Genomic DNA, 27092 nt, shown 5'->3' on the forward strand with positions numbered 1-27092 from the left:
CCAGCCCCTTGCCGGCCTTGCCAGGAAGCCCCTCTCCGCAAGCTCATCAGGGCGAGGCACGTCCTCTCCCTGCTGACAGTGGCAAGAGCTTCACGGACGAACTTGTCGATGGCATCAAGACCAGCTACGCGAAAGGGATAGCTCTTGCTACTGGAGACTCTCCGATTTCGGTTGATGTGCCAAAGGGCATGCCAGTCGAAGTCGACCGTGGCCACAACGGCATTGGCGTTTCCGTCGGCGGTATCGGGGTCGATGTTGGAGATGGAGGAGTGGGAGTGGATGTTGGAAAAGGCGGCCGCCCCGGAGTGGGAGTAGACGTGGGCAAAGAAAAGGCCAAGGTCCCAGCGAAGCGAGACATTTACGACATGGACGAAGACTGGAGCCTCACTCGACGCGACGACCTAGTGGACGCAGCAAGCCTTCCCTACATGCACACTGGTCCCGTCGACACCACCCATCGGGAAGATCAACCATCAAATGAAAACCGCATCCAGGCCAGAGATGACGACCACCACGACGATGACTGGCGTGGCGGTCGTCGCGGCAGGGGAAATCGTGGATTCCGCCAGGACCGCGCTTGGGGAGGCCGTGGCGGAGGCCGTGGCGGCGGATGGGGAGGACGAGGAGGCGGCTGGGGCAATGGACGCGGTGGCCGTGGCGGCGGATGGGGAGGCCGCGGTGGACGCGGACGCGGCTGGAATCGAATTGCATCGGTCGACGAAGCAGACTTGGCCGGCTCTCAACCATCCAACTCTACCATCTCCTTCAACCCTCCTACGAACAACCGAGGATCCGGTCTGACTGGTAGCCCCAATCCGTCCAAGCCCGCCAACTCTTTCGGCGAGCCTGACAACAGCTTTTCCGTACCGGTAGGCGAGGCTGGCGAGTTCAATCAGCCTGGCTCAAGCAACACGATCCCTGGGTCCGATACAAACAACACACCGACTCCTAATGGCTCATCTAGCCCCGTGATCGTGCCAAACCCCTTCAACCAGACCGGCTCCAGCGACCAACAACAAAGCGGCTCAACCGATCAAACCAACGGCTCCACAGACCAGACCAACGGCTCTACAGATCAATCAGGCGACTCAGACGGCAGCCTCATCATCGATAACGGCAGCGAAGACCACCAGGATGAGGGAAATGACAGCGGCAACGACAACAAACTCAAGAAGCGCGACGTGATCCGCTGTAACGGCGACGACAACGATAACCGCCTCCAATGCTTCTGCGACGACAGGAATGACAACCGCCGCTGGAGGAATAACCGCAACAACAACAACCGCGTCATTCTGGACCGGGACCACGACCTCGACCGACGGGACTTGGAGCGCCGCGATGTCGAAGCCAGCGCCTTGACCCGCCGCCACTGGGGCCATCGTGGGGGCGACAACTGGGGCCTAGCGAACGTAGGGGTTGACGTAGACGTAGATGTAGACCACAACGACTGGGACGACGATTGGAGGCCACGGAGGGGTGGAAACAATGGAGGTGTTGCGGTTGGTGTTGGGCCTGGTGGAGCCGTTGGCGTGGTTGGAGGCGGCGACGATTGGTGAAGAAGGCAAGGCAAGGCAACCATTTCCCCAGCGCAGCACTTTCGTCCATCCTCCTTTAGCACCTGTTCTTCCGTTCGGTATCGTGTTCGAGGAAGGCTAAATCTGGTTCCATTCTCTGAGCATATTTTCCTGGCATACTAATATTTCCCTTCTGCTGTTTTCCGTTTCCGTTGCTGATACCGCTTTTGTTTCTTTCCTCTTTTCTTTCTTGTCAACTCGGAAGTCTTGGTCACTGCACAGCAACACATCCCTCCTCTCAAAGGATTGATTGTACACCAACCCCTTCTTGTAACATAAGGCATACCAACACCGAGACTGGATATAATAACAGAAAGCTTTGAATCCACTTCTGCTTCCAACTGCGTCTTGAAATCTACCCACCCCATGGACTCAATGATTGGTGGGATATGTGCTATGGAAGGAATATCTGAAGTGAACTTAAACACGCAAGACCAGGTTTCCCATTCATTACTGCTGCGAACTTAATGCTGACTCTTAGTTTTGAAACTGCACGAACGCTCCCTCTGTGTGTCCATCTTCACCTACGAACGCTCCCTTTATGTATCTCGTCCGATGAAAGAACGCTCCCTCTCTGTATCCTCCTCAACACACGAACGCCCTTTGCCCCATCCGCACCCCCATCCGCACCCCCACCCTCTCGGCAGCTTTCTTTTTCTTCAAGAACTCCACACTCCCGCCCGCACATCCACCGCTGTAACGCAAGCTCCCTCCACCCTTCCGCCTCATGCCGCTGCATCCACTAATGGGGGTGCAAGTGCCCATCTCTCAATCCGTCCGCTGAAGAGCAGCCACTGCGCAAAGTATATCTAGCAACGAGTGGCTCAACATAGCACGACACACACAGGTACAGCACACAACCACATACTCAACCTCAAGCATCGAGCACTCAAACAGTACGGTTAAAACGTACAGAACAATTGCAATGGGAGATTGGAGATTTGATATAACAACGACAACAGCACGCACGCACGCACGCACGCGGCAGCGAGCCAGCCCCCTTCCATCCTTCTACGCCTGAGTAAGGAAAAACGGGGAAAGGGCATGCGAAAGGAAAAGTAAAAGAGTTTGTTGATGAGCACGTTTCAAAAGGTGCGCATGTGTGTGTTGAGTGTGTTGTGTTGTGGAGAGTGTACCGTACGTCCGTCCTTTGTCTGCTTGCTTTGTCTGCCTCCGCCTCCGGCCGACGTCGTCCGCTCTGCCGACTCGACTCGTTTCGCCCGAATTCAATCAATCAATCCACGGTCCGCCCCAAATGCTCAACGACAGCAACGACGAAAAAAGTCTACCTACATGCTTGCTTGCTTTCTTTGCTTTTCGCGCAGCGCTGCCCGCTCAACCAGCAGCGCCGCCACTCACAAATCCATCCGAGCGATCCAGCAAACGCATCTATGCTGGAGGAGTGCCAGGCGGCGTAGGCGGAGCGCCGCCGTCCTCCTTGCCCAAGCTAGTCGGGGGGAGGTCATCCTCGCCAGGCAAGCTGTGCTCAGCGCCAAAGTACTTGGTAAAGTCCTTGGGGTCCTCAAAGGGGCGCTTGCCGAGGAGGCGCTCGAGGTCGTCGCGGGTCAGCATCTCCTTGCGGAGCAGCTCCTCGGCGACGAGGCCGATTTCCGCCTTGCGCGCCGCCAGCAGGTCGCGGCACTGCTTGTACGCGTCCTCGACGATGCGCCGCACCTCCTGGTCGATGTTGCGCGCCGTCTCCTCCGAGAACGGCTTGTGCAGCTGCGACTGCGGGTCGTCGTCGTAGTGCAGGTAGCCGATCTTGCGCGACATGCCCCACTTGGTCACCATGGCTGACGCCATGCGCGTCACCTTGTTGAAGTCGTCCGACGCGCCCGACGTCACCGTCTCAAAGTGCAGCTCCTCCGACACGCGCCCGCCGAGCGCCATGGCCATGCGGTCCAGCAATTGGTTCATCGTCATCAGGTACGTGTCGCTGGATGGAAGGTATTGTGCGTATCCAAGAGCGCCGCTGCCGCGGGGGATGATGCTGACCTTGAGGAGGGGGTCGGCGTGCTTGAAATACCAGCCGCAAATGGCGTGGCCAGCTTCGTGGTAGGCGACGGTCTTCTTGTCGTTGGGAGAGAGGACCATGGACTTCTTCTCGAGACCACCAATGACACGGTCAATGGCTTGCTCAAAGTGCTTCATCTCTACCGAGTCGGCAGAGTATCTGGCGGCTGCAGATTGTTAGCGTTCTTGCGTCCGAAAAATTCGGACAACATACCAATGAGAGCAGCTTCGTTGACACAGTTGGCAATGTCAGCGCCAGCGAATCCAGGGGTGAGGGCAGCCAGACGGCCAGTCAAGAATTCAATGTCTTCTCTTGTCGCGATTCTCTTCAAGTGCACGGCAAAGATTTGCTTTCGTCCCTCCATGGTAGGTGCGTCAATGGCAATGTGTCTGTCGAATCTACCCGGCCGCATGAGCGCCCTGTCGAGCACATCCGGTCGGTTGGTACCCGCAAGAACCACGACTTGCTCCGAAGTGTTGAAGCCGTCCATTTCGGTCAAGATCTGGTTGAGCGTGCTCTCGCGTTCGCTGTCACCGCCGCCAATGCTCTGTTTGGCACGCGATTTTCCAATGGCGTCGATTTCGTCAATGAAGATGATGCACGGCGTGTTTTTCCTTGCCGTCGAGAACAAGTCACGGACGCGCGAAGGACCCACACCGACAAACATTTCGATGAATTCGGAACCGCTGACGCTGAAAAAGGGCACAGCCGACTCTCCAGCCGTCGCCTTGGCGAGCAGCGTCTTACCCGTACCAGGAGGACCAGACAGGATGGCACCGCGGGGAATCTTGGCTCCTAGCCGTTGGTACACGCCGGGGTTCTTGAGGAAGCTGACAAATTCCATAATCTCTTGCTTTGCCTCGTCCATGCCCGCCACATCGGCAAACTTGACCTTGATGTCCGCCTCGTGGTTGAATCTCTTGGCGCGACTCCGGCCCATGCCAAAGACACCACCGGATCCGCCGCCGCCACCTCCAGCTCTTCTGCCCAAGTAAAGCAGGGCGCCGACAAATAGTATCGTAGGGCCAAAAGACAGGAAGGTGGCTACCCAAGGAACCTCGTCATTGTACGAAACCGGAATACGTTCGGCAGTAGGAATGTCCAGACGGTCCTGGACGGCCTCGAGCTTCCTCTCAAAGACATCGACTGAGCCAATTGTGAAGTAGTAGTGGAAGTTGGGGTTTACGGCGGGAGAGTCGGGATACATTGATTGAACGGCGTCTCTCTTGAGATGTACCCTTGCCCTGGAGTGACCCATGACAACAATCTTCTCAACGAGACCCTTTTCCAAAAACGTGCTGGAGAATTCTTGGAACGAGATTTCCTGCGTCGCCTCACCGGGGGAAAGGAATCGGATAAACATGTACGTGAGGAATAAGGACGTCAAAGTCGTTCCCAGATCAAAAGATACTGCTGATGAGAAATCCTTCTTCTTGTCGCCGTATTTTCCTTTCTGGTCGCCCTGCTTGCCATCCTTGCCGTCTGGCCCAGGATCCTCGCCCGTCTTTTGATGCGGTTCCTGTTGATTGGGTTGTTGCTGATTCGGGTCGTCCTTCTTTGGCTGATTCTGTTCCGGTTGGTCCTGGGTGGGCTGCTTTTGCTGAGAATCCTTCTGTGGTTGACGCTGGTCAGATTGGGCACCCGAGCCGGAGCGACCCTGTTGCGGTTGACTTTGGTCTTGCGGAGTTTCGTTCTTCGATAGATCTTGACCGCTCGATTTCTTCAACTCTTCTGATGTTATGACGCTTAGGAGCTTGGTGACGTCGCTGAGGGATGGTCTCTGCGGGCTCATCATAACCTTGTGCATATCCTTGTGAATACCATTGACTTTCCATTCCTCAATGTACCGTTCGAGCTGCGTCCTCATGAACTTGGGGCAAATTTTGAGGACAATGTCGAGACGCTCCAAATCCGATTGCGTGAGCTTGATGTAGTCACCCTTGTCACCCTGGCCAGGCGTCGGATTTTGGTTGAAGTTGGGCGGTTTTCCCCCTTGCCCGTTGTTGGCTGCCGGGCTGTTCTGCTGTCTTGCATTATCGCCACTATTCCGGGAGCCTTTCGGGTCGTTTGGGGGCTTGGGCTTTTGCGTGGCATATCGTCGCGTCCGCTGGTGGGCGTAAGCTTGTCGCGGTAGGGACGAGATTGGAAGAAGAGGTCGTAATGAGATGCGCGATGCTAGGTCGATGTTGCTTCTCGATAACCGCGCAAGATGGCCTGACCGCAGTGCCAAAGTCGTCATGTTCCAGGGAATTGGCGGCGCGCGTCGGACGGAGGGAATGGAGAGGGATAAGAACGGCTTTTGCAATTCACCATCCAAAGGACAATGTCAATGAAGGACTGCGGAGTGGCGAGATTGCGCGTGTTGGTTGTCGCCTTGATGACGAAGATGACTTTCGGTCCCCATAGACTCGGCCTTCGGTGGAGAGGTTGATCCGGCCGCCCCGCAGGCGGTGAGCGATCACCAAATCAAGACCGCAGTCCGGTCCTCACCTCTCTCCATTTCATTTCATCTTACGGTTTCATGTTTCTATCCTTTCGCGCTTCGCATATCTTGAGTGAAAGATCATCTCGCCTTATCATCTGATGGCGGTGTGTCGCGGATTAATCCCAGACCCCTTTCTCTACCATTTTCTCTTCGACGTTTTTCCTCCCTCTCACTGTAACTCGAATATTTTCTGACGGACGGTGCCTCCTTATGTTCATCTGAAAAACTTCCAACAATGTGTATTTCCACGCCGCGAAAGCATACCGCTCCGCAACGCCAATGCCAAGCGAGCAAGTCGCAATACCCCGTGAGTAGACCAGAGCCCATCCAAGTGCGCGCCACTGAGCAAATGACATCACAAAGCGCATCAAGTAAGCAAGCGTGCGCCAGAAACTAACCAGCACACGCCATAAGCACGCACCATCACCACAACAAGTGCATCGGGACGAGCCAGGTGAGATCCAACGACGACGACGGCGACACCACCACGACGCCTCGTCCATTTCCATGTAAATACTATGTACAGTGAACACAACGACACAGAAAAGACACGCGACGGGGCGAACGACAGAAAGCCGTCCCGTCTCCATCGCGTGCCTTGCCACTGGGGGCAGCAGGGCAACTGGGGGGATATCAAACCGAGCGCAACAGCAAGAGCAGCAGAACAGCAGAAGAGAAAGGAGAAGAAGAAGAGAAGAATTGACAAGAGAGAGGTGGGAAAGGAAGGAGAGAGAACAAGTGAAAGGAACAAGAGTTGAGGGCCTATTACAGCAAGCAGCTAGCTGCACAAGCTTAGCTTGCCAAGAAATCGGGAGGAGAGCAAGGAAATCGACGGCTAGAGAGCCGACTGGAAAATGCCCATATGTTTCAAGGACGAGGAGTCAGGGCTCAATCCGTAATCCTCCTCGTACCACGATGAATCTTTTCCATCCACCGTAGATAGACAATTCCCAGCCCTCCAACTCGAACGAAAGGGAAAACGCAGGTCGGTTATCCAAGGTATAAACAGAAACCTCTCGCCGAGCCCGACTCGGGCCAAGGTTTGTGAAAAGTGAAACAAGGCAGGCGCGGCAGCAGCGAGACTGTATTTACAAACTGCCAAAAAAGGGGTGATGGCAGAGGCTGTGCTCTAATTTTGTGCGCACCGCCCCAACCAAATCCAGCGCTTGTTTGCTTGCATTGCATGCATACCCGCAGGGCCGCCAGACTTGGAATATAAGGTTGGAAATATCATGTACAAGAAAATTAAGAAGGGGGAATGAGACAAGACATGTGGAAGGAAGAGCGCGTACCTGCGCTGTGGAATATTGACAGTGGCGCAAGCTCCGCAGCCTCTGCGCCTCAGGTGACTGCAGTGAGACACAAGAGTGCTGCAGAAGGGGCCAGACCGCGTGGCAAGAGAAAATATTATTCGACCAGGAAAATTGGGGAGGATCGATATTCAACATTAGGCCGCGCGCGCTGATTGTTGTGACACTCCAAAAAATCAAGAAACGGTTGTTTGATGAGACTCGAGGCGGTGAGCCAAGGCAAAGGGTCTGGGTATCAAGTCTTATCCAAAACAGCTGATCCTCTTCGCCTTGGCCGCAAACCGCAGAGCCTCGAAAAAGAGGATCTGCCTCCGATCGAGTGAAAAGGCCGTATGTTGCAATTGTTTCGTCACACATCTTCCGTAAATTTTGATCCTCGTGATCCGTCGTGTGACCCGAGACTGCGACCCAATGTCCCCCGACTGCCCGGCCGAGGCGGTAGGTCAAACACCTCGTCAGGCCCGGTGAACATTGAAGGGTGTCTGGGACTTTGGTGGACAACTGGGGTCCGAGCGGGACTGGGTCTCAGCGTCTCCACGGGCGTTCCAGGAGTGGATGGCCTGTCAGGGCCAAATCCTGGCGTTGAGGGGCCAGCCGCTGCAGCACCGCCCAGAGCGACAGCCGCCGCAGGGGACATGGGGGGTGAGCCGTAGCCACCGTGTAGGTTTGCATTTTCGCGCGGGACTCCAGGGAAAGAGGTAACGCTGGCATTGTCGTCGCCGAACGGGTCTTCGGACGTCATTCCCGGGCTAAAGGCAGATGGCAGCTTGCGTCCAGATATGCGCTGGAAGCCACGTTCTGCTGGAGGCGGCGGTGGCTCAATCTGACGATTTCCAGACAAGCGGCTGAGAAGGCCACCCATGGCGAAGGGTCCACTGCGTTGTGCCATGCCCTGACCACCACTGCCACCGTCGGCCGGCGCAGTAGGATCCGCGAAGGGGTTTTCCGGATTGTCTCCTGCAGCGCCCAGTTGCTGTGGCCTCTTTTGCCTTTGCTTGTACCACCGAAGTACAACCAGCGCAATGATCAACAATACCGCAAGACCGCAAAGTCCACCGATAACACCGCCAATAATTTGTGGTGTAGTTGCCCCGTCGGAGTTGTTCCCTCCGCTGTCTGCGCCGCTGGTTGAATTGCCCCCTGCAGTGGTCGCTCCACCGTCACCGGCGACAAAGGTGCCTCCAGTAGAAGTAGGTTCCGATGTAATCGAAGAAGAATATTCTGTGGTTGAGCTCGAAATGGTAGAAGATTCGGATGTCGAGGACGATGTGGACGAAAGCGAGGTGGAGGACGTGGAAAGCGAGGTGGAGGATGTGGAGAGCGAGGTGGAGGACGTGGAAAGGGAGGTGGATGATTCCGATGTCGACGACGTCAAGGATGTGGTGGATGAAAGCGAGGTGGAGCTAGTGGACGTCAAGGATGCCTCGGAAGTGGAACTGGTTTGTGTTTCAATTGTGGAGGAACTCGTAATGGAATCTGCCATGACGGATGCAGCTGACGTGCTCAAGGTGGATCCTGAGGCGCTTGATGACGGAGAAACTATTGGAATGTTAGCTTCATCTACAACACATTTTCTGAAACAACGGCCGCAATACATACACGTCGAGACTGATCCACTGGTTGTGGCAGCCGCGAAAGAAGTCGTCGATGGGGTTGAAGATGGAAGGAGATTCGAAGACGTCGATATGGAGTTTGGTATGAACGGTATGACCGTCAACGAGGAAGAGGCGCTCTCCGACGTTGATAACGTCGATATCGCACTCGAAGGTGTCGAAATGGCGATTGGCGTAGTCGGAATCGTGTTTGAAGGAGTAGAATTGTTGGATGGCGTCGTACGTGAGCTGGCATTGGGAGTGAGTGGGCCAGGAGTTGATGTTACGACCGGGAGCGTGCCGGAAGATGTCCTGAAAGGTTGGGAAGAGTATTGAGGAGTTCTACTTCTGGAAGAGTAGGTCGCCGGAGAGCTCCGAGTTTGCGGCGTGGAAAACGATGGCGCTGGACGTGACGTGCTGACAGAGGACGACGAAGTAGGTTGAGGTACTGAAGACTGTGTTCCAAGACTAGTACTACCCGAGGCTGAAACCGAAATGCTCAAGCTCGAAGTCCCAGGAATCGGAGGCGTATTGAACGGGTAGGACGGGACAGTTGGAACGCCAGGCGACGTGGGAAACGGCTGTACCGTCGGAACCGCAGGCACCGTCAGGGATGATGTGCTCGAGGGCGTCGGCACCGGAATGGACGAGGAAGAGCTTGTCAACGGAGTCGCAGAGGTCGAGGAAGATGCCAACGGGCTCGTCAAAGTTGACGAAGTTGACGAGGTCGACGAGGCCGAAGGAGTTGACGTCGAGGTCGAGCACAAGGTTGAAGACGAAGAAGATGTAGTCGTTGTCGGGGTCGGGGTCGGGGTCGGGGTCGGGGGAGGTAGAATTTGATCAGAACTCTTAGGAGTCAACGAGGTCATGGTCCTGATGCCAACAGTGTTCCCGGCCTGGTCTATTTGGCGAACAACAGTAACTACAGAGACTCCCTTTGCCTCTTCAGCATCCATCTCTTGCCGGTGAACCAACTTGTGCCTCAGGCCCAGCTTCCTAGGATCGCCGCGCTTCTCGCGGAGCAGCAGTGGCTCGTAAATGGTCGGGGCCGCCGTGGGAGCAGGAGTACTGTGAAGGACCGTCTCCTTGGCGACTTGCATTTTCCCAAAGCCCATGTCGTCATCCGCACGCAGGCGGCCCTGCCCTCGCCACACCCGCCTCCGTTTCGCGGGGCTCTCCATGGTCGGGGTCGGGGCGCGTTGGTCTCAAAACGAGGTCGAGTCGTAGGGGACGCAGAATTTGTCGCAGATGAGGACCACGGATCGCAATCCAGGCGGCCGTGGCGAAACTCGTGGCCAGCCGACGTTTGGCGGAATAGTGAGCGTATTAATGGGTGGACTTAAGGAGTGGACGTCTTCGCGGAAGGCCAGGAGAAGGAAAGGGTTGGCGCGGTATGGGGGATGCTATGTACGCCGAGTGCGATTTTTGGGAAACGAATGGACGCCGGTCGTAAAGTGACTGGCAGCACTCTGGACCTGAGGATCGGTCAGTTACTTGGATGGACCCTGAGGGTGCCGCAACGTGGGCGGCGGCGGAGGATCGGCAGGACGCGCCTTTTAGACTACCTCAACGCAGCTGCATCTGCCTGCTCATATGTACTGGAGGAAAGGGAGGAGAGGGAGGAGGGTGTGCGGCAAAGGTACCGGTACGGGCTTGGGACGGCGTTGTCGAGAGGTGGACGGGTCGCTCTGTCGCTCAGGCGTCGGGGCAGTTTGATTGCTGGACGCGACTCAACGTTGTGCGACGGATAAAAGTGGACTGAGGTGGCTCGACGGGTGCCGTGTTTGACCTGAGCGAGCGATTGGCGGACGGTGTCTCAGACGAAGCTCGTCGGGGGCTGGCGGAGAGGAAGAAGGGAGGAGCCGTCTGGTCGCGGTCGAAGTCGAGGTCGAGGACGGGGACGGGGACGGGGACGAGGACCCTCGCGATGGGAGGAGAGGAGAAGAGGCGGCGAGCGAGGGAGCCGGAGTAAAGAAAGAGAAAGCGAGTGACAGTCGAAGCGACGGAGAGGGAAAGGCGTGGAGTTGTCGACCAGGCAGGCTGGTAGTCAGGCTGGCTGGCTGCCGTGGCTCTGGCTGGCTGTGGTCTGGGTCGCTGCAGCGGCTTGCCGATGTGTGGATATGGCCCAAGCAGCGCGGGATCCCTGCAATGGACGCTGGCAGGTAATTAACCGCAACAACGTGCTGGCGACTGAGTGTCTATTTTCAGCACCCTTGTCCCTCTTGGCGGGCCATGAAATTCAGTCGTACCTCTATAAGTCGTCCTGGCTTTGCAGAGTTTTCTGTTTGCATGCGCAGACGATATTGTGTCCGTCGTTGTTGTTGCTCGCCCACGCGACCCCACACTGGAGTCTCGTCCGCTCTCTTGCTCTCCCGCCTCGCTCCCCTTCTGCACGCACTAGTCGTCCGTCCATGCCAGCGCCGCGACGCCGATGCAGCAGCCCAAAGATAGAATTATGCTCTGCTCTAGACCATGTCTTCCGCTGTCGTTGCCAGGCCCGACACGTGTGCTGCGCTCTGCATCTCCAAGTCGTGCTGCTGCCATGTGCTGCCCTCCCGGCCCGCCTGGCGCATGTTGCCCGTCGACGGACGGCTACCTGTAACAGGAGTCGACCATCGGCCGATTCGCCAGACCATTTGGAAGCCCCAATTCGTCGTCGGGTTCAATTCAAAAACAACAGATGCGGCCATTGTCGTCTGCAAGCGTCCCGGTCCTAGCATTGTCAGGGTAAGCGTGCCGGTGTCAAGATGCTTCGTCGTGGTGAAAGCATTCTAGCCTTGTCAGGCTTCTGACGAGCTGTGCAGTGGCCCATGTCGCTGCAGGTCACCAATGTAGCGCCGTATGTATAGGCTCGTAACGTGAGCTGCAACCGATACATGCACAGGTACGAGCGCTTGCGGCGGAAGGGCCAGAATCATCAAGCTGGCTAGCTTGGCGTGCCTAATGGAGGTGTGCCGTGGGTGATACGGGAAGCGGTCGTAGGACAGAGCAACAAGATGAGAGTTGCACGCAGATGACGACAATAGAGGCTTGTGCTCGTGAGTTGAAGGGCTGGTGGGCTCGCCAGAGGGACCATGAGCACAATGGCCACGCAGCGATGGAATGCAAGTGCCCAGCTAAAAAAAGAACATGAGGTGGACCGTTGTGTCTTTCCACGCGGGCGCGAGAACAAGCGTCGGCCCGCAATCGAAACCGGCCGACCTGCCCAATCGAAACAATCATTACCTGCCCGTAAGCGACGGCAGCCAATGACAGCGCTGGCCGCTCTTTAGCCGGTCTGGCAGATTGATCTGTGCCGGTTTCGGTTAGATCCCGAAGCAATTTTACTCCTTCACCGTCGGGACGTGTTTCGATGCCCTTGACCTCCATCACCTCAGTCCAGTTCTGCCGGCCATCATCACCTCACGTGCTCTCCGCCTTTTGTTGGCCAACCTGACCTGATCGACCAGGCTCTGTCGTCATTCGCTACCTGTACCCCGCAACACCTCTCCGCCCGTAGACGATTGACAGGTTGCAACCTCAGGCCAGGTCTGTCACATTAGATTTTCACATGACAGCGCGGGAGCTTGCCAGGCCCACCGCCGCTTCCCCTCCGCTCTGCGCATGAAGCTCAGCCTCCAGCAAAGCCCCCAGATCGAATACGAGAACCCGATGCTGTAAAGGTCATCTTTCCCATGCTCCTCTCGCTGTACCTACCCAACTGCTGTACGAGCCGCCGCCATGAGTCCACCGCCGCTCCCTCCCCGCCATTCCCGCTCCCGCTCCGATAAACCTCACTTGACGCCTGATCCAAACGCCCCGTACAGCCGTGGCGCTGATGCGGGCTTCCACGACCCACGCTCCTCTTCGACCCAGTCCCTCTTGCCCGAGTCCCCGCCTGCTTACCACCATGATCCGCGCCGCACCCTACTCATGGTCTTTGTCCATGGCTTCATGGGCGACGAGACCAGCTTCCAACATTTCCCCGCCCACATCCACAACATCGTCACCTTGACCTTGGCCGAAACACACGCCGTGCACACCAAAATCTACCCCAGGTACCGTTCGAGACGCCGGATCGAATATGCTACCGAGGAATTCTCAAAATGGTACTTTTGCCGCTTCTGATTGGTAGCAAATGCGAAACCGTTGACTGACCCTGCAGGCTTCAACCTCACCTAGGCCCCGATACCGATGTCATCCTCCTGGGCCACTCAATGGGAGGTCTCCTGACGGCTGATGTGGTGCTTCTCCCTGGCGCGAGCCCTCGGCCGCTCCGACATCGTATCCTCGGGACCATTAGCTTCGATACGCCATTCCTCGGTATGCACCCTGGAGTCATCAAGAGCGGGCTATCGAGCATCTTTCGGCCCGCCCCCGAAAAGTCACCTGAACGTCAACCCGAGTCCGGCTTGACTAGCCAATCCTCGCAAGCAACCAGCACTAGCACGCTCCAATCGTTCTACACGGCAGAGGCCTCACCGCCTCCTCGAACAGGCACCCTCTTCTCAACTAACCCCAACGATCCAAACTACAACCCCTCCTTCCAAAACGATGTCGTCCTTCCCGTGCGCAAGGGTTGGAGCAACGCTTTGCATTTTGTCAACAAGCATTCCGATGGTCTCGTCACCGCATCCAAGCAGCTTGTCAAGTCCCACCTCGAATTCGGCGGCGCCATGGCCGATTACGGGGCCCTGAAGAGGAGGTACAAGCGGATCAGGGCGCTTGAAGAAGAGGACGAGACGCGCCGACGAGCCGCAATAGACGGGCGTCCTGCATCCGCTGTCCCGCGTGTTCGATTCATCAACTTTTACACCGCCAGCACAGGACGGCCCAAAGCAGCCAATTCCGGTCACGCTTCACCAAACAGGAGTATACAGACTTCGGATTTGAATTCTGGCCTGTCACAGCTAAGCTTGACATCAACCTACCAAGACTCGAGCTCCCTGCGAAGTCCCAGTCTGGGACCATCACTGGCCTCCCCGCCAGCCGGCAGAGACGAAGCAAGAGAGCATGTAGACTATTTGACCCCATCTCACTCTCGTTCCGACTCGGCGTCTCCGCGCGGCTCAGCCGACATGCAGCGAATGTCGCCGCGGCCCATCTCCGAGGCCGACAGCCTTCCTCCCCAGACTGAAGTCACGCCTGCGACGCCCTCTTCGCCCACCATGCCAGATGCCACGTTCCCGGACGTGCCTCCGCCTCCTGTCCCCGTACTGCCAGACCCGGCAGAAGTGGACGCCAAGGCGCGCAAGGCAGCAGACAAAGCGCAAAAGCAGGCGGCCAAGCAGCGCGAGCAGGCTCTCAAGCAGCAGGAGAAGCAGGCCGCGAAGGCGGAAAAGGAGGCGCGCAAGGAGGAGGCGCGGCGCGAGAAGGAGAGGGCGAAGCAGAAGCAGTCCAAGAGCTCGCTAGATTTGAGCAAGGGTGCAGATGGAGGGGACGAGCTGGAGGCGACGCAGAAGTCGGGAGAAGAGCTGAGGCAGGAGAAGGAGCGGCAGCGCGTCGAGGCTGAGGGGCGGCGCATGGCGGCGGCTGAGGCGGAGCGTTTGCGCGTCCAACGGCGTATGCTGGGTTTGCCTGAGGAAGAGGAAAAGGAGGAGGCAGCGCCTGAGCAAGAGCAGGATACGGCATGCGGCGCGGAAACAGATGAGCGGCGAGGCAGAACCGAAGTGGAAGAGGGAGACGCCATCTCTGCCGCGAAGCACCAACACCTCCCCATCTACTCTTCCCCTCCACCATCCCACCACCACTCCCCCGCCCTCTCACCCTCTCAATCCCGCTCTCGCTCCCCCTCCCCTTCATTCTCCCACCACGCCCCCAGCATCGCCACCATCACAACCACAACCTCGTCCACGCACCCCGCACGCCCGTCTCCCTCTCCCCACGGTCCCTCCTCCTCATCCTCCCCCAAACCCCCCAAAGACCGCAAGTTCTGCATGCTGCCGTCCAACCACGCGTCCGACCCCACCTGGATCCGCGTCTTCATGCGCGACGTCGACGAGGTGGGCGCCCACTGCGGGCTCTTCTTCGTCGGCGACACGTACGCCATGCTGGTCGGCGAGGTGGCGGCGACGGTTGAGAAGTGGGTGTTGGAGGATGTGGGGGAGCGGTGGGCGCGGAGTGCGGGCGAGGTCGGGCAGGTGGTGTAGATGGAGATGTGGTGTGGGTTGGATGTGATATGAGATGAGACGAGACACGACGAGACGAGAGGTGTAGAGCGAGGATTAGAATGCACAGAGCGCCCTGTTTTCGTAGAGCGATAGAAAGATACCTAGCTAAACACGATACCCCATCCCCCATCTCCCAGCTACATAATCTACAACCTCGCACCCACCAAAAACGCATACGCCACCACAGCCCCCAAAACAACCAGATTCGTCGCCGAGCTCACGCCGTGCAAGATGGCAAACTTGCGATTCAGCGCCTGCATCTCCTCGCTGTGCGGGCCCGCATCGTAGCTCTTCTTCCCGTCGCGCGTCTCCTGGTGCTTGCGCTCCTTCATGACGGCCGTCGTCTGCGGGCCGACGAGCACGAGGTTCAGCAGGCCGCCGGCGGCCATTGCGATGGTCAGGTTGGTCGCTGTGTTGAATGTGCTCGTGGGGGACAGGGAGGCATTGGAGAGGGAGGAGGGTTGCGTCAGGTAGAGGGCGGCCGGGATGAGCGTTTGCAGCGTGAAGTAGACGGGGAAGATTTTGGATTGCAGCGAGGCGAATTGCGGGCGGGGGAGGACGCGGAAGGCGACGACGCCGCCGATGAAGGATTGGAAGAGGGTGCTGCCGAGGAGGGTGCCGTAGCTGTTGGGGACGTGTTAGTGGGGTGGCTTCAGGTGCGCGATGCGATGGAGTGGTGATGGGAGAGAGTGGTGGTGGACTCACGCAAGCAAGTGGTACGGCGCGGGGTCCCCGAGGCTCGCGAATGTCGACGTCATGTCGGCGGAACGTAGGTAGATGGGCAGACGCGTCGCGCGTGGGTGTCGCTTTAGACTCGAGCGCAAAATGAAGTGGCTACTGGCGGGCAGCAAAGTCACAGCAGGTAGACGGACGGCCGTGCGGAGTGAACACAATTGAAGGTGGAGGTGGAGATGGCGGACGGGCGGTGGAGCGAGTGAGGTGAGGTCGTTTATGCTACGGGCTAGTGGCGAGACATGGATGGATGCTCTAGCGGCGGGCCAGTCGTGATGCAGTACATCTCCGCCCCGTCCCGTCTTTTGTGCCTCGAGTGGCTGGCCGGCTGCCTGGGGCCCTGTGAGGGAGCTTTGTGGATGTAAGTTGTTGCGTTTGAATTTAAGGCGTTGGGGGCTCATTTCGTTTGCTTTGGGATTTGGGTGGGGTAGAGAGCTTGGTGTCGGAGTCGTTTCCTATTATGCGGCTAAGGCAAGTGTTTCCGTTGCCCATCTTGAGGGAACTTTGGATGGTGAATCCATCTTCTCTCCAGAAGCGCTGCATGTAGGGAGATCGCGTTCTGGTTTCTGGAGTCGTGACCAAGGAAAGAGTAGGTGGGCGGGTCTGTGCGCGCCACATCCAATAGGTCTGCATGAGGTGTCCATGGATAGGTATATTTTCATAGTTACAACAACAGTGTTTCTTTCCCACATCAAGATGGCATCGATGTCAGTGCCAATTGCATCGTCTATGACTGAAAGCAGCTAACCATGATTATAGCTTCACCAATCGCCCCATCACATTTGCCTTTTCGCAGCCGCCGCCGGTCACCATGCGGCCCGGCCAGCGGCGCGGCGATGTGGTGTTGCCTCCCCCTCGCTCCCCGACCCTAGCACCATCGCCTTCTCCTCCTCCACAGGCCTCGGAGCCGGTGCCTTCTGTGTCGCGTCGGGTGGACGAGCCCGAGTTCTCGCCTCTCCCCCGCCGCCCAAAATACCAAGCGGGCGAGATAGACAAAGACGAGGTGTTGGATGCTGGAACAGTCAATGATTCCGGCCAGCAGCTGAGGTGACATCACAGCGCGGTAGGCGTCAACCACCAATCAACGCAGGCGATCTTCTTTGAATTTGCTGACTAACCATGCACGGACCTCACAGCACGTGTTGACGCGCCGACCCGGCAACGCAGCTCTCCAAAGAACGCGACTGCTGCCTTCGGATTGTCGAGCACCAAGCGATTCTCGCGCGCCAGCAGAAATGCGCGCCACGCCGCTCTCCTCTTCCTCTTCTTCCTGATTTGTTTCTGCATCGCCTCGTCCTGCACCATGACCGACAAAGAGGCCACAGTTTACGTCGTCGATGTCGGCAAGTCGACGGGCGAGAAGCGCGGTGGAAGAGATGAGTCCGACTTGGACTGGAACATGCGCTACGTGTGGGACAAGATTACCACGACGGTTTCCACAGGCCGCAAGACGCTGTTCGTTGGCGTCGTGGGGCTCAGGACTGATGGTAAGATTTCATCTGAAAGCGCGCCCCACGTCATTGACACCATCCAGAAACCAAGGTCAATCTGGATGACGACGAGGGATATGAGCACGTTTCCATTCTGCAGCCGCTGAGCCAGATCCTGATGCCACAGGTCCGCCAACTGCGTGACCACATCCGGCCCAGCAATACCAACAAGGGCGACGCCATTTCAGCCGTGGTCGTTGCCATGCAAATGATATCCGACCACTGCCGCAAGCTCAAGTACATTCGACGCATCGTCCTCGTCACCGACGGCCGCGGAAGCATAGACCCAGACGACTTGGGCCAAATCTCCAACAAGCTCAAGGCTGAAAACATCGAGCTTGTCATTCTCGGTGCCGACTTTGATGATCCGGAGTATGGCGTCAAGGAAGAGGACAAGGACCCCGACAAGGCTGTCAATGAAGCCATCCTCCGCCAGTTCGCTGAAGATTGCAATGGCGTGTGTGGCACCATGGCGCAGGCCATTGACGAGCTCGATATCCCGCAAGTCAAGCCTGTAAGACCAATCCCTGGTTACAAGGGACCTTTGATCCTAGGAACGGGCGACTCTGCCATGGAAATTCCCGTCGAACGATATCCCAGAATTATGCAAGCAAGACCGCCGACTGCCAGCTCCTATGTTCACAGATCTGACCTCGCGCCAGGCGAGTCTTCCCAGATTCAGTCTTCGGCCACCGTTGCTGGAAATGGCGACGGACCACAGACAGAGCACGACAGTCTGGCGGCAGTCAAGCAAGCCACCACCTTTCATGTTGCCGAAGAAGGCGCACCAGGTGGAAAGCGCGATATCGATCGTGAGGACCTGTCAAGAGGATATAATTACGGAAGCACAGTGGTGCCAATCAGCGAATCCGAAAATGACATTGTCGAGCTCAAGACCGAGGCCACTCTCGACATCATCGGCTTCATTCCAGCAGACAAGTTTGAGCGCTACCTGCAAATGTCACGCACCAACACCATCATCGCTCAAAAAGCAAACGAAAAGGCCAGCATGGCGCTCTCATCATTGATCCATGCGCTGTACGAGCTTGAGTCTTTGGCTGTTGTTCGATTCGTAGCCAAGGATATGAAGCCGCCTGTCATTCTCGTTCTGGCGCCCGAGATCAGCGCGGACCATGAGTGTTTGGTTGATTGCGAGCTTCCATTCGCAGAAGACATCCGCGGCTACCGCTTCCCGCCCCTTGACCGTGTCGTCACGGTATCTGGAAAGACGATTGAAGAGCATCGCAATCTGCCCAGCAAAGATCTCATGAGCGCCATGAGCGACTATGTGGACAGTATGGACCTATCGACAGCAGGCACAGACGAAGAGGGGTAATTGTCCTCTTCCCAGTCATTTGTTGATCGACTAACTCTTGCCAGGAATCCTGCCGAATACGCCCTCTTTGAAGACGCCTACTCTCCCGTCCTCCATCGCGTACAGCAAGCTATCCGCTGGCGCGCCGTTCGTCCAATGGACGAACTGCCACCTCCTCCCGGTATCCTCACCCGCTTCATGCATCCACCAGAACATGTCCTTAAGGCAGCCGGCGCCAAGCTCGATGCACTTATCAAGGCGGCGGATATCAAGCGCGTCCCGCCTAAGCAAAAAGGTCGCAAGCGCACGCGCGAATTCGAAAAGCCACTCTCTGGTCTCAACATTGAAGCTCTACTTGGCGGCAATCGGTCCAAGAAAGTCAAGATCACGCCTGAAAATGCAATTCCAGAATTCAAGCAAGCCTTGTCGGCGGTGGAAGATCCGACTGCTATCAAAGGAATCGCAGATCAGTTGACCAAAATTGTCCACGGCTACATCAAGGAGTCGATGGGAGATAGTGGCTACGGAAGAGCTGTTGAGGCGATACGAGTGTTCAAAGAGGAAGTGGTCGATCTGGAAGAGCCTCAGATTTTCAACGACTTTCTCAAGGGATTGAAGGAGAGAATCACGAGTGGTGAGCTGGGCGCTGACAGGAGGGAAATGTGGTATCTGGTCAAGGTCAATCGGCTGGGATTGATCGACAAGCGGACAAGCGAGTTGAGTGATGTCAGCGAGGAAGAGGCCAAGGCGGTAAGTCGTTTCTCTAATTTTCCAGGCTTTCGCTGACCTGCATGCAGTTCATGTCGACGAAATGATGAAGTCTAGATCAGCGGCCCTTGCATAGCCTTCAAAGTTGAAGCAATAGTCTTGCAAAATGAAGGTTCCCAGTCCAGTCATGCAGGTTCCCAAAGCGTGCCGTTCGTTGCTCTGTGCATCTGCTCCATCCTATCCCCAATTCGTACGTATCACACAGCACACCACTCCTTCCACAGCACACGACAGCAATCTCCCGACGCAAGCCGCGGCCACGGCCGCCGCCCAGGCTCGCCCGTTTTGATTGGCGATGGACACGTCCACGAGGAAATGTCCGCCGTGCTGGGTCTGTCATACCTGCCCTGTTTTTTCCTGCCGTGACGGACGCTGTGCCACGGTCGCCGTTTGCTGCCGCCCCGGCCCTGCTGTGCCTGACTGAGGCAAGGGACAAATTAAAAACGCTGCTGTGTCACGCTGCACGCGGAGAGCGCAGATGGCTTGGCTCTTGCGTGCAAACGGTAGGGTGCGGGTGAGACTCACTAGAGGTGCTACTATGGTGTTGCAGGCTGCGCGGGTATTGAAAGATGGTGTGCTTATTGTGGAAGGTGAGTTGTGCTCCTTGGATTTCCCTGGTTTGGTGGCTAATTGTCTCGTTTTGCTATACGCCTGGGAGCATACGAACAGAATCAAATATCTACAACTTCTGTATCGAAAAGGCTAGCTCAGACTCTTCTTCCGCCCTACAATAGCAATCACTCTCGAGCAACCTTCAGCCGCGCCTTTACTCCCTCGTGTCGCGGGCCTGGAGCACACACGATTGTAAAGTTGTGGTAATCTCGACTTGGATCCACGTCCACTCCCTCTATCGCCTCGAACCTCTGCAGCATCCGCACAATGACGTACCCGGCCTCCGTCAGGGCAAACTGCTGACCGATGCAAATTCTCGGACCACCATTGAACGGCGCATACGTCCACCCAGGCCTCCTCTTCTCCCACCGCTCAGGCACAAATTCATCAGCGTCCGGACCCCAGAGATCGTGGCGGCGATGCATGACGTGCGTGCTGAAGTTGACCTCCGTCCCCGCCGGGACGAAGACAGGAGCCGTGCCATCCGGACCACCGCCCGTCGGCAACGTCGTGTCGCGGACGGCGCAGCGGCTGTTGAACGGGACGATGGAGTGCAGGCGCAGCGTCTCGTTCATGACGTGCTGGAGATAGGCGCAGCCCTTGAGCTTCTCGAACGTGATGGAGCCCTGCTGCTCCTCGCGGTACGGCCCAAACGTCTCGAGCACCACGCCGCGCAGCTTCGCAAACACGCGCGGGCTCCGGATCAGGCAGTAGAAGGTCCAGCTCATCAGCGACGCCGTCGTGTCGCGGCCGGCGGCTAGCAGCCCCAGCACGTGTTCGCGCACCTCGGCCGCGTCGGAGCAGCGCGAGATGAGTGTGTTGAGGAAGTCGTACTTTTTGTGGCTGCCGTGCGCCTTGTTGTCGCGCTGCGCCGCCTGGGCCTCGCTCATGGCCTTGTCGACGAAGGCGTGGAGGATGCCGATGCAGCGCGAGAGCTCGCCTTCGCCGTATAGCCAGTAGAAGCTCCGCAGCCGCATGCGGATGCCGAGAAGCTGCTGCACGCGCTCGAATGCCTCGTGGAAGTTGTTCTCCTCTTCGCGCCCCCGCAGTTTGCTGAGAAGAGAGTGTGTTGACTTTCCCAAAAACAGCTCCGTTGACGAGTCAATCGTCAGGCTGGGGAAAAGCGCGGCCAGGTTGACGGGCGCCGTCCAGCCATCATCGCCAATCGGCATGCATTGCAGCATGAGGCGGAAGTGTTGTTCGAGCAAAGCCAAATCGGACACGTTCTCCCTCGAGAAAATCGGTCTCACCACCTCGCGCGCGGCATGCCACGCCGCGCCATCGACGGCAAAAATACTCCTTCCAAGCACCCTCTTCAAGTTCGTCCTGCGCGCAGCACCCATGATGAAGTCGCCAAACTGCGTCGCAAGCACCGCCTGCACGTTCTTCGGCTCGGCAGTGATGAAGTTTTCCGTCCCCAGGATGCGCAGCCGCCACGTGTAGCGCGGGCCCATGGCGTTGAAGCGCTCGACGACGAAATCCGGCGTCCGCTGCTCCCGGTCGGCGCGCAGGCCGGCAAGCACCATGTCGATGCCCAGCGGCCAGCGGGTGGGCTCGACGGGGACGGGCAAGCAGCCCAGCGCGGCGGCTTTGCGCGAGATGCGCAGGCGGCGGACAAACCGGTCGACGAGGTTGACGACGACGAACAGCAGCAGCGCTGCGGGCACGATCGTCGTGATGTTGCTGGAGAGCAGCATGTTGGTGGTGGTTGCAGGTGTGAGGCGGCTGGGTGGTCTCCCCGTGACATATCCAAGGGGTATTTAACGCGGGTCGGGGCTGTCTGGGCCGTTCGTCCCTGACGCGTGCCTTTTCCCTGCCTCTGTATTGGCGCGCTGCTGCTACGCCTTTTCGGCCCGAGCCGATTCAAGACATGGTCTGCTGGACGGGGATTCCGGGTCTGCTTTTACGAGGTTTGTTGTTCAAGCTTAGGCGGACTTCGCTGGTTCCCTGAGGTACCATGTGCTTGATATCCGGTCCCGAGATCCGGGACTACGCCCTGGAGATGGGGTTTTGGAGGCTTTCAAAGTAAACGCTATCTGGTGGCATGGTTTGCGGGAGGTCTATCCTGCAGCCAACTCAATTCTGTTTTTTCGCTTCGTCATCGGGAAGAGTGGTGATGCAGGGGCCTCATCTGATGGCGATTCGACCAAGCACTTCCCCATTATTCACCAGACAAGGCACAAAAGTCTTCATCTCGCAATATTCTGTTTACAAAATCTCTGCCAGTCCCCAGTCCTCTTCAAACATCACTGTCGCGGGCGGAAATGAACCATCAACGGCAACTTCTCCCACACGATGTACGTCCCTTGCTTCTCCCACCACGGCTCATCGGGATACGCCAGCTCCATGTCAAAGTTGAACACAATCTTTGCCAGAACAATTCGCATCTCGGCGTACGCCAGACTACATCTATTAGCCACGATGTCACAAGAAGGGGTTCTAGCATCAAACTCACCTCTTTCCGATGCAGTTTCTTGAGCCGAAAGAAAACGGCTGAATGGCGGCGCGGTCGTCGTTGGCAAACTCGGATCCGGGCGGCAGCTCCAACCATCGCTCGGGAATAAACTCGGACGCCCTGGCAAAGTTCCATGTCATGTGGCCGGTGCTGAATTGATGGACTCCGACCGCTGTCCCTGCGGGGACCCAACGGCCGTCAATTTCGTCGCCGCCAGGGGGGACGAAGCGCGGAAGGGTGCTAGGTGCTGGCGGGTACAGCCTCATGGACTCATCTATGCAGGCCGTCAGGTACTTGAGGGCGCTGGTCGACTGCATCGTGATGTCGTCATCAGAGGCAAAGGCGCCGCGGACCTCGTCGACCAGGCGCTGCAATTTATCCCGATTACGCAGCAGGAAGTTCGTCGTAGCAGTGAGAGCGCTGGCACCGGTACCGCTGCCCGCCACGATGAAGCTGGACGCCATGATGACGAGCTCCAGGTTCGACAGCTGCTCCGTCTTGTTCTCCACAATGTACGACATGAAGTCCTTGCCCGGGTTTTTCTTCTCGAGCCGCTGCTGCACCTTGGCCGACGTCAGCTCAATGTGCTTCTGCCGTGCCTGCACCGTGTACTTGGGCGCCATCCAGTTCATGAAGTTGAAGAAGCCGTAGTAGATGGCGAGCTGGAACCACACGATCGACTTGGCTCGCGTGCCAATCACTTGCAGCCACGGTTGATCGGCGTTGTTCAAGCATCCAGCTGGCTGGCCAAACGCCAGATCTATCATCCCGTCAGCTTCCGCTTGAATTGGAGTGTTCGGGGGAACTCACCGGAAATCACATCAAAGGTCGTCAAGCTGTACCACTTGACCATATCCAGCGGGCCCTCATGACACCTCTTCCTCAACTGGCTCATCAAATTCTTGGTATGCGCCTGCAAATAGCCCTCCTGATCGCGCAGCGCGCGCTCCGAAAATGCCGGCGCAATCGCGCGCCGCAGCCGCGCGTGGCGGTCCTGGTCTTCGGTCACGATGCCCTTGATGCCGTTGATGCTGGGCGGCGCCAGCCCGCGGCCGTCGAGAGCTTTGCTGAACTCCGGGTTTCGCTGGCCGTAGATCTTCTTCCATGCGCCGCTCGTCGTGTAGCTCAGCTCGTCCGGCGCGATACGCACTACCGGACCGTACTGCTGGTGCAGTTCGCGTAGTCGCCATGCGAGGCGTCCGTGTAGGTTCACCCAGTTCCAGGGGAGACGTGATATTGCCCAGAGCTTTGGGCCAGGGTATTTTCGCAATGGGTGTAGGAAGAGGTTGTAGAAGATGGAGCCGACGATGTACAAGGTCAGCTATTTCCGATTTGTTAGTTTTCAAGCTCCTGTTCTTCGGAAAATGTTAACTGACCAGTCCAAAGGTTGTCAGTATCGCCTTTCCAACTGTCCAACCGGACAGGATGGATTCAAAACCAACATCAGCCATGTCGTCTAGCCCTAGAGTTCTTCAATAATTCACGGGCGAGGAAAATGGCGAGCAAGACTGTACTAGGTAAGCAGCTTCAGCTGCTTTATGAGAGTCCTCCTCCCAACCCAAAGCTCGTTCGGTCCCATCCAAACCCCCGAGTCCAGCTCCTCGTCTCCATCCCGTACACCACGCACACGGCAGCCTCGGATTCAGGCGACCTGACCGCCGCAGATGGGGGAGCGTTCCTCGCGTCGAGCCCGGTCGACCCTGAAGCTCTCTCATCCGCAGTGCCATAGCTCCTCGTGCCTGACTAGCCCACCGACCTATCGGAACGCGGCCTCGACCACGTTTTTGGATGGAAGCGTTCCCATTGACCGGCTGCTTGCAATTATGACCAGAATACGACTCGCCCTCGCAAAGCCTGGTTGCAGAGAGTGGCCTGACAGAGAGGGGTATGCGAGTAAGGCGTTGCACGCAGCGTCAGGGACGAACGAGCAACGGACAGATGGTCAGCCAACCAACCACAATGCGCGGCCTGTACCCCGCGGTCAGCAACAGCAGCAGCAACGTGGCTCTGAGTCGATCTGGGGACCCACATGCCCGGTTAATGGTCCAGCCTTGGCCGCTTTCTTGGGACGCCTCGCACACACCGGCCCGGAGCCTGTGTCCCCTTTCTCGGCACCTCCAAGGTTTGCTTGTCGCCGAAGCTTATTTGGAGGATCGCTCGACAGGGTCTGCGGCCCTTCTCGGCTGCGTTCATGGGTCTTGCTTGCGAGCCGCTGCTGCACGTCATAGCCAATCAGTGTTGCTCGTGGATTTCTTTGATGGTTGCTCGCTTGACAGCTGGTAGCGGGCAATCGAATGCTCCTCATTGAACGTGGAATTCAAATCTCAAACTCTATGTGGTGCTGTTGCCGCTCTCACAGGAGCGGTTGGTACCAGCAAAATACATTGTCCGGGTCGTAGAGCCTCTTCAAAGCCCGCAGCTTCTCCAACCTCCACGGCTCATATCCGTAGAGAGCCTCGGGTGGATCTTGCATCGTCGATGTCGTGTTGCCGTAGTTGACATACTGTTGTAGCCTGCCATACCCAGACACTTTGATGAAAGTCCGCTTCCACTGGTCGAGGTGGTTCTCAAAGGCCTCGCGGTCTTCCATGCTGACCGGAGTCGCCGTCATCATCCTTCATCCTCGTTAGCCCTGCACTGCAACCATATATTTGGGGCGCTTACAGGTGGTGATTTGTGCCCCATCGCCAAGGGAAGGCGCTGTAGTCGTCTGGAAACTGCCTCGTCCGATGGTGCGGCAAGCACTCAAACATGGCGCCAAACCAGCCTTTGCCGGCCCACTTCTCATTCATCTCCTTGACGCTCTCGAAGAAAGCCCGCGTGGTCTTCAAGTCGAAATCCTTCACGCTCACCGCACCCATGGCCTTGTATGGCGCATATTTCCAAACTTCTGGCCGGCTCAGCGCCTTGTTTTGTCCGCCGTACGTCGTCCACGGCAGCTCGGCCCACGTGGTGCTGACTTTGCCGCTGTTCAGTACTGGATCCAGCGCCTCGAATTTTTGCACCCAGGGTGCGGCTGCGTCTTCTTGACCGGACCAGACGAGGTTGACAAGAATCAGATGCTGCGTCCGATTAGCTCAACTATAGCTTTGAACTTGGGGAGCGTCCTCGAACCTTGTGCCCCCCGGCGCTTTCTCTCCGCCACAGTACAAATATGGACAATTCCGGCGGCATAGTCTCGTGGACACGGTTCAGAGTCTCGAATACCTCCTCGCATTGCTCCAACTTGTACTCGAGGTCCCATGTATGATGCAGCCCGCCATTCTCCTGCGGGTACACCTTGAACGTGGTCTCGAGAGCAATCGCAAAATTGTGTCCAGCGCCACGTATGGCCCAAAACAAATCGGAATGCGACTCTTGGGATGCTGTAACCACCGACCCGTCCGCTAGGAGCAACTTGCACGAGACCATGTTGTCATTCAAGTAGCCATACTTGCCCTGGAGCCTTCCAAGCCCTGCACCAAAGGCCACTCCAATGACGCCGGTCGTCGGACAGGAGCCAACGGTGACCTCCATCCCGACTCCTTGGAGGAATTGCGCAAAATCGTCGGTGATGACGCCGCCGCCCACCGTCGCTTGCTGCTTCTCCGCATTGAACGTCATGTGATTGAGTGGTCGCATGTCGATGAGGATCCCGTTTTGCAGCTTCCTCATGGTTGTGGTTACGCAGTGGTGTCCAGAGCGAACAGAGAATCCAATCTTTCTCGAGGTTGCGAATCGAACAGTTTCGATGACGTCGTTTTCGCATGTTGGCTTCACTGCGGCAAAGTAAGTCTGTTCGACGTCAGAACTGATTGCATTTCTTAAATTTGGTGTACTTACCGGCCGCTCATACTCTGTAAAGCGCAAATTCGAGCTCTCAAATTCTTCTGACGATGGGAAGGATATCGTTGCTCCTGGAGAGAGCTCTGGAGCAAGCTTGGACTGGAGCTCTGCTCTCTGTGTCTCCAGCTCTGGAATTTCAACGCTGATGCTGCCCATGATTGCAGTTATGCCGACGTATTCTCGCGAGAGCACTGCAGGTTGGGAAAACCGCTACAAGTTGAACTGTCGACCTCGAATGCTCCTAATCGTCTGACCATTCGAAGGTGAGCTCCCCGTCGTTCCCTTGCCCAAGGAGCTATATCCACCGAGCACCTCGTGCACGCAGCCGCGTGGAGGTCAGCGATGGTCCAGGCCTCGTGTGCCTTGGCTTGGCATCTTCGTCTTGCTGGTGTTCCTGAACAGCCCGCGTCGAGGATTCAACTGCCGTTTTTGTCGCAAAGTGACAATGTGCTTCGAATCAGCCACCTCATTGGTCACTTCAAACACACCGAAAGTACGAGGCCGGTGACGTGGTTGGTAAGCGAAGCGGATTCGGGCCTACCCGCTGGTGCTTCTGGCGGGCTTGCTCGACTCGTCGGGAGGATGGTACAGTCCAACAACTTCCGAGATGGCTCCGTTTGGCTGTTGCTATTCCGAATCCGACCACCTGGATAGCCCAAGGTTTCTGCACGCCATCTTGTGCAGTAAGCATATACTCCAAAGCTAATAGTAGCACAGGGCTGAGCTTAACCAAACTACCTCTACCACTTTGAAGAAACTCTAGAACTACTT

General features: G+C 57.2%; 9 protein-coding genes across 9 annotated transcripts; 2 read left to right on the forward strand and 7 right to left on the reverse strand.

Annotated features, from left to right (window-relative positions):
• Positions 1 to 917: 917 nt before the first annotated feature.
• On the reverse strand, positions 918 to 1392 carry J3D65DRAFT_638379 (uncharacterized protein). The gene has a single exon (XM_066801619.1). The coding sequence runs from the start codon at positions 1377 to 1379 to the stop codon at positions 1089 to 1091; it is 291 nt and encodes a 96-aa protein (XP_066651494.1). The 5' UTR covers positions 1380 to 1392; the 3' UTR covers positions 918 to 1088.
• Positions 1393 to 2963: 1571 nt separating this feature from the next.
• On the reverse strand, positions 2964 to 5827 carry J3D65DRAFT_648060 (AFG3 family protein; the record flags this gene model as incomplete). Its single annotated transcript, XM_066802368.1, has 2 exons — positions 2964 to 3754; positions 3802 to 5827. 2 exons carry the CDS (start codon positions 5825 to 5827, stop codon positions 2964 to 2966), a joined length of 2817 nt encoding a protein of 938 aa, XP_066651495.1.
• A 279-nt stretch (positions 5828 to 6106) lies between these two features.
• On the reverse strand, positions 6107 to 7046 carry J3D65DRAFT_638382 (uncharacterized protein). The gene has a single exon (XM_066801620.1). The coding sequence runs from the start codon at positions 6661 to 6663 to the stop codon at positions 6190 to 6192; it is 474 nt and encodes a 157-aa protein (XP_066651496.1). The 5' UTR covers positions 6664 to 7046; the 3' UTR covers positions 6107 to 6189.
• Positions 7047 to 7635: 589 nt separating this feature from the next.
• J3D65DRAFT_121964 (uncharacterized protein) lies at positions 7636 to 10266 on the reverse strand. The gene has a single exon (XM_066793836.1). The coding sequence runs from the start codon at positions 10154 to 10156 to the stop codon at positions 7733 to 7735; it is 2424 nt and encodes an 807-aa protein (XP_066651497.1). The 5' UTR covers positions 10157 to 10266; the 3' UTR covers positions 7636 to 7732.
• A 2076-nt stretch (positions 10267 to 12342) lies between these two features.
• On the forward strand, positions 12343 to 15253 carry J3D65DRAFT_578288 (uncharacterized protein). Its single transcript, XM_066797683.1, has 2 exons — positions 12343 to 13063; positions 13120 to 15253. The coding sequence occupies exons 1-2, from the start codon at positions 12696 to 12698 to the stop codon at positions 15101 to 15103; spliced, it is 2352 nt and encodes a 783-aa protein (XP_066651498.1). The 5' UTR covers positions 12343 to 12695; the 3' UTR covers positions 15104 to 15253.
• On the reverse strand, positions 15109 to 16023 carry J3D65DRAFT_578290 (uncharacterized protein). Its single transcript, XM_066797684.1, has 2 exons — positions 15830 to 16023; positions 15109 to 15748 (listed from the first exon to the last, which is right to left on the reverse strand). The coding sequence occupies exons 1-2, from the start codon at positions 15880 to 15882 to the stop codon at positions 15271 to 15273; spliced, it is 531 nt and encodes a 176-aa protein (XP_066651499.1). The 5' UTR covers positions 15883 to 16023; the 3' UTR covers positions 15109 to 15270.
• Positions 16024 to 16706: 683 nt separating this feature from the next.
• Positions 16707 to 19554, forward strand: J3D65DRAFT_638397 (putative Ku family DNA helicase). The gene is made up of 5 exons (XM_066801621.1): positions 16707 to 16919; positions 16993 to 17343; positions 17391 to 18678; positions 18727 to 19411; positions 19459 to 19554. The coding sequence occupies exons 2-5, from the start codon at positions 17160 to 17162 to the stop codon at positions 19474 to 19476; spliced, it is 2175 nt and encodes a 724-aa protein (XP_066651500.1). The 5' UTR covers positions 16707 to 16919; positions 16993 to 17159; the 3' UTR covers positions 19477 to 19554.
• A 582-nt stretch (positions 19555 to 20136) lies between these two features.
• On the reverse strand, positions 20137 to 23947 carry J3D65DRAFT_648064 (cytochrome P450 71A23; the record flags this gene model as incomplete). The annotated part of the gene is made up of 5 exons (XM_066802369.1): positions 20137 to 20141; positions 20367 to 21766; positions 22497 to 23256; positions 23307 to 23817; positions 23873 to 23947. 5 exons carry the CDS (start codon positions 23945 to 23947, stop codon positions 20137 to 20139), a joined length of 2751 nt encoding a protein of 916 aa, XP_066651501.1.
• A 404-nt stretch (positions 23948 to 24351) lies between these two features.
• J3D65DRAFT_686643 (FAD binding domain-containing protein) lies at positions 24352 to 26477 on the reverse strand (the record flags this gene model as incomplete). Its single annotated transcript, XM_066803832.1, has 4 exons — positions 24352 to 25111; positions 25161 to 25558; positions 25611 to 26270; positions 26319 to 26477. 4 exons carry the CDS (start codon positions 26475 to 26477, stop codon positions 24850 to 24852), a joined length of 1479 nt encoding a protein of 492 aa, XP_066651502.1. The 3' UTR covers positions 24352 to 24849.
• Positions 26478 to 27092: the final 615 nt, after the last annotated feature.

The sequence above is a fragment of the Phyllosticta citribraziliensis genome (genome assembly GCF_038025025.1).
Source record: "Phyllosticta citribraziliensis strain CPC 17464 chromosome Unknown J3D65scaffold_12, whole genome shotgun sequence".
NCBI lineage: Eukaryota > Fungi > Ascomycota > Dothideomycetes > Botryosphaeriales > Phyllostictaceae > Phyllosticta > Phyllosticta citribraziliensis.

Coding starts and splice junctions, on each gene's coding strand:
- J3D65DRAFT_638379 (XM_066801619.1), bottom strand. CDS start 1,379: ATGGCCCCAGTGGCGGCGGGTCAAGGCGCTGGCTTCGACATCGCGGCG.
- J3D65DRAFT_638382 (XM_066801620.1), bottom strand. CDS start 6,663: ATGGAGACGGGACGGCTTTCTGTCGTTCGCCCCGTCGCGTGTCTTTTC.
- J3D65DRAFT_121964 (XM_066793836.1), bottom strand. CDS start 10,156: ATGGAGAGCCCCGCGAAACGGAGGCGGGTGTGGCGAGGGCAGGGCCGC.
- J3D65DRAFT_578288 (XM_066797683.1), top strand. CDS start 12,696: ATGAGTCCACCGCCGCTCCCTCCCCGCCATTCCCGCTCCCGCTCCGAT. Junction 13,064..13,119: donor ACCGAGGAATTCTCAAAATG/GTACTTTTGCCG, acceptor CTGACCCTGCAG/GCTTCAACCTCACCTAGGCC.
- J3D65DRAFT_578290 (XM_066797684.1), bottom strand. CDS start 15,882: ATGACGTCGACATTCGCGAGCCTCGGGGACCCCGCGCCGTACCACTTG. Junction 15,749..15,829: donor GCGCCGTACCACTTGCTTGC/GTGAGTCCACCA, acceptor CGTCCCCAACAG/CTACGGCACCCTCCTCGGCA.
- J3D65DRAFT_638397 (XM_066801621.1), top strand. CDS start 17,160: ATGACCGACAAAGAGGCCACAGTTTACGTCGTCGATGTCGGCAAGTCG. Junction 17,344..17,390: donor CGTGGGGCTCAGGACTGATG/GTAAGATTTCAT, acceptor GACACCATCCAG/AAACCAAGGTCAATCTGGAT. Junction 18,679..18,726: donor GCAGGCACAGACGAAGAGGG/GTAATTGTCCTC, acceptor AACTCTTGCCAG/GAATCCTGCCGAATACGCCC.